Raw genomic sequence first — 5000 nt, 5'->3', positions numbered from 1 at the left:
TGTCCCCAGCATAGAGCTAGACGGTAACGGATATTACATTTACTTAGTGTCCCCAGCATAGAGCTAGACGGTAACGGATATTACATTTACTTAGTGTCCCCAGCAGAGAGCTTGACGGTAACAGATATTACATTGGATATTACATTTACTTAGTGTCCCCAGCAGAGAGCTTGACGGTAACAGATATTACATTGGATATTACATTTACTTAGTGTCCCCAGCAGAGAGCGAGACGGTAACGGATATTACATTGTCAAGAGAAAGATAGAGATCTAATTAGGACAGGTTATCTTCCCTGTGATAAAAATCAACACTGTGTTGATTAGGGAGAGAAACAGAAAACAGCATTAAGACTAGAGGTCAATATTGGCGTGTTTGGTTCACTGTACTCAAATGTTTACTCGTTTGTTTGTTTACTTGTCCCAGAGATCAACGAGTGTTTGTCCCAGCCTTGTCTGAATGGAGGGACGTGTAGAGACAGGGTGGCGACCTACCAGTGTGCATGTGACCAAGGCTTCAGTGGGAACCACTGCCAGACAGGTTGACTACACCTCTACTACACCTCTACTACACCTCTACTACACCTCTACTACACCTCTACTACACCTCTACTACACCTCTACTACACCTCTACTACACCTCTATTACACCTCTACTACAACTCTACTACAACTCTACTACACCTCTACTACACCTCTACTCCACCCCTACTACACCTCTACTACACCTCTACTACACCTCTACTACACCTCTACTACACCTCTATTACACCTCTACTACAACTCTACTACACCTATACTACACCTCTACTACACCTCTACTACAACTCTACTACACCTCTACTACACCCCTACTACACCCCTACTACACCTCTACTACACCTCTACTACACCTCTACTACAGATATACTACACCTCTACTACACCTCTACTACACCTCTACTACAGATATACTACACCTCTACTACACCTCTATTACACCTCTACTACATCTCTACTACACCTCTGCTATACCTCTACTACAACTCTACTACACCTCTACCACACCTCTACTACACCTCTACTACACCTCTACTACACCTCTACCACGCCTCTACTACACCTCTACTACAACTCTACTACACCTCTACTACACCTCTACTACACCACTACTACACCTCTACTACACCTCTACTACACCACTACTACACCTCTACTACACCTCTACTACAGATATACTACACCTCTACTACACCTCTACTACACCTCTACTACACCTATACTGCACCTCTACTACACCTCTACTACACCTCTACTACACCTCTACTACACCACTACTACACCACTACTACACCTCTACTACACCACTACTACACCTCTACTACACCTCTACTACAGATATACTACACCTCTATTACACCTCTACTACACCTCTACTACAGATATACTACACCTCTACTACAACTCTACTACACCTCTACTACACCTCTACTACAGATATACTACAACTCTACTACACCTCTATTACACCTCTATTACACCTCTATTACACCTCTACTACAACTCTACTACACCTCTACTACACCTCTATTACACCTCTACTACACCTCTACTACACCTCTACTACACCTCTACTGCACCTCTACTACACCTCTACTACACCTCTACTACACCTCTACTACAACTATACTACACCTCTACTACAACTATACTACACCTCTACTACAACTATACTACACCTCTACTACACCTCTACTACACCTCTACTGCACCTCTACTACAACTCTACTACACCTCTACTACACCTCTACTACACCTCTACTACACCTCTACTACACCTCTACCCCACCTCTACTACACCTCTACTACACCTCTACTACAACTATACTACACCTCTACTACACTTCTACTGCACCTCTACTGCACCTCTACTACAACTCTACTACACCTCGACTACACCTCTACTGCACCTCTACTACACCTCTACTACATCTCTACTACACCTCTACTATACCTCTACTACAACTCTACTACACCTCTACTACACCTCTACCACACCTCTACTACACCTCTACCACACCTCTACTACACCTCTACCACACCTCTACTACACCTCTACTACACCTCACACTGTGTTTACTGTAGACCTATGCCATTAACCCATTGACATGATGCAATCTGTATGTGTGTGTGTGTTTGTGTGTCCGTGTGTGTGTGTGTGTGTGTGTGTGTGTGTGTATGTGTGTGTGTGTATGTGCGTGTTAATGCCCTTTCAGATGTGGATGAGTGTGTGTCGGAGCCCTGTAAACACGGAGGAACCTGTGAGGATCAGCCCGGATCCTACTACTGCCACTGCCAACAGGGTTTCATGGGACGAGACTGTGAAATAGGTACACGCAACATTCACTCATGGGGGGCTATTTGTATCTGGCGTCTCAGAGGAGCACCCCCCCCTCCCCTGTGTCCATGTTGACCTACCCATTATGCTCTAAAGCCTGAACTGATCTGGGATCAGGTGCCCCCCCCCCCCCCCCCCCCGTGTCCATGTCGACCTACCCATTATGCTCTAAAGCCTGAACTGATCTGGGATCAGGTGCCCCCCCCCCCCCCCCCCGTGTCCATGTCGACCTACCCATTATGCTCTAAAGCCTGAACTGATCTGGGATCAGGTGCCCCCCCCCCCCCCCCCCGTGTCCATGTCGACCTACCCATTATGCTCTAAAGCCTGAACTGATCTGGGATCAGCATTCGTAATAACCCTTAAGTTAAACCCCACTCTTTTTCTGCAGTCGAGGGCCCTACGTATTATAGGTGAGCTGTAAACCACAGTAACCCAGCCTGACTGGTTCTCTGTGTGACGCTGTGTCTCCAGAGCAGGACAGGTGTGAGTCCAGCCCCTGTCTGAACGGCGGCGTGTGTCGCGGCTACAGGCGGAACCACCCGTGTATCTGTAAAGAAGGGTTCTTCGGGGACCGCTGCCAGTCGTGTGAGTAGAGCTGAACCGTGTACTGTTTCTACACCCTTTTTCTCCAGAAGTGTACACTCCCCGGTCGACGTCGTGGATTTGAAAAGGAACGGACTGGTGTGAGAAATACGATGGAAACTCACGCCAGACAATCCAGCGTTTTTTTTTTAAATGCATGAGGTGGAAGTGAACGAGTGCACGTTTCCTGGACTGATGACTGCCTCGTCAGTCTGTTGTGATGAATAGAACAGAGCACATCGTGGTGAAACCTGGTCTCTGTCTCCCCCTAGTGGAGAATCCGTGTGTACTGCAACCTTGTGGGAACAGAGGTCTCTGCCACAGCAACAGGAGAGGGAACTACAGCTGTACCTGCAGAGTGGGACACACAGGCAAGGACTGTGAGAGAGGTGAGTCTTTCCGTGGTATAATTCAAGAAACCCATTAAATTTAACTTTGAATCTCTAATGAATCTATCGATGAATCAATCGATTACTAATTGAATTTCCTATACACCAAGAGCCGTGATTTATACCTTTTTGTTTGAGCTTCAGTAAGATGTGGTGTTAATACCAGGCTCTTTCCTAAACACTGTTCCCAGACCTGTTGCCTCCCTCTGGTCTGCACGTATTATGGGTAGAGGAGGATGAGGTGGAGCTACGCTGGGACCTTCCGGATCCTTCCTCTCAGAGCCTGGTCGGTTTTATTTCAATATATTTTCCTATTATCCTTTTTATTTAACCAGGAAGTCCCATTGAGGTCCAAATATACTTGGCCAAGAAGTTCGGCTCGACAATTAAACACATAAATGATTCAAAACGTACAGTTCATTCACAGCACAGCGATCACATTCATATTATCAACAGCATGTATTCATCCAGACCTGAAGCAGATGTATATGTACTATAGACCAGAGCCCTATTCCCTACATAGTGCACTACTTTAGACCAGAGCCATATTCCCTATATAGTGCACTACTTTAGACCAGGGCCCTATTCCCTATATAGTGTACTACTTTAGACCAGAGCCCTATTCCCTATATAGTGGTACTACTATAGACCAGAGCCCTATTCCCTATATAGTGCACTACTATAGACCAGAGCCCTATTCCCTACATAGTGCACTACTATAGACCAGAGCCATATTCCCTATATAGTGCACTACTATAGACCAGAGCCCTATTCCCTATATAGTGCACTACTATAGACCAGAGCCCTATTCCCTATATAGTGCACTACTTTAGACCAGAGCCCTATTCCCTATATAGTGCACTACTTTAGACCAGAGCCATATTCCCTATATAGTGCACTACTTTAGACCAGGGCCCTATTCCCTACATAGTGCACTACTTTACACCAGAGCCCTATTCCCTATATAGTGCACTACTTTAGACCAGAGCCCTACGGAACCCTATTCCCTATATAGTGCACTACTATAGACCAGAGCCATATTCCCTATATAGTGCACTACTTTAGACCAGAGCCCTATTCCCTATATAGTGCACTACTTTAGACCAGAGCCCTATTCCCTATATAGTGCACTACTATAGACCAGAGCCATATTCCCTATATAGTGCACTACTATAGACCAGAGCCCTATTCCCTATATAGTGCACTACTATAGACCAGAGCCCTATTCCCTATATAGTGCACTACTATAGACCAGAGCCATATTCCCTATATAGTGCACTACTATAGACCAGAGCCCTATTCCCTATATAGTGCACTACTATAGACCAGAGCCCTATTCCCTATATAGTGCACTACTATAGACCAGAGCCCTATTCCCTATATAGTGCACTACTTTAGACCAGAGCCCTATTCCCTATATAGTGCACTACTTTAGACCAGAGCCATATTCCCTATATAGTGCACTACTTTAGACCAGGGCCCTATTCCCTACATAGTGCACTACTTTACACCAGAGCCCTATTCCCTATATAGTGCACTACTTTAGACCAGAGCCCTACGGAACCCTATTCCCTATGTAGTGCACTACTTTAGACCAGAGCCCTATGGCACCCTATTCCCTACATAGTGCACTACTTTAGACCAGAGCCC

At 45.7% G+C, this 5000-nt stretch overlaps 1 protein-coding gene across 3 annotated transcripts in view; it reads left to right on the top strand.

Annotated features, from left to right (window-relative positions):
* LOC129867633 (sushi, nidogen and EGF-like domain-containing protein 1) overlaps positions 1 to 5000 on the top strand; it is a 115194-nt gene that overhangs the window by 70480 nt on the left and 39714 nt on the right. For all 3 annotated transcript variants that reach the window (XM_055941160.1, XM_055941158.1, XM_055941159.1), the window contains 5 exons: positions 427 to 540; positions 2255 to 2368; positions 2851 to 2964; positions 3234 to 3350; positions 3542 to 3636. In XM_055941160.1, the coding sequence (XP_055797135.1) occupies positions 427 to 540; positions 2255 to 2368; positions 2851 to 2964; positions 3234 to 3350; positions 3542 to 3636 (554 nt within the window). The remainder of the gene's footprint in view (positions 1 to 426; positions 541 to 2254; positions 2369 to 2850; positions 2965 to 3233; positions 3351 to 3541; positions 3637 to 5000) is intronic.

Source organism: Salvelinus fontinalis, chromosome 12, assembly GCF_029448725.1.
Source record: "Salvelinus fontinalis isolate EN_2023a chromosome 12, ASM2944872v1, whole genome shotgun sequence".
In the NCBI taxonomy this organism is placed as follows: domain Eukaryota; kingdom Metazoa; phylum Chordata; class Actinopteri; order Salmoniformes; family Salmonidae; genus Salvelinus; species Salvelinus fontinalis.
This window is presented reverse-complemented; position numbering and strand designations above follow the sequence as displayed.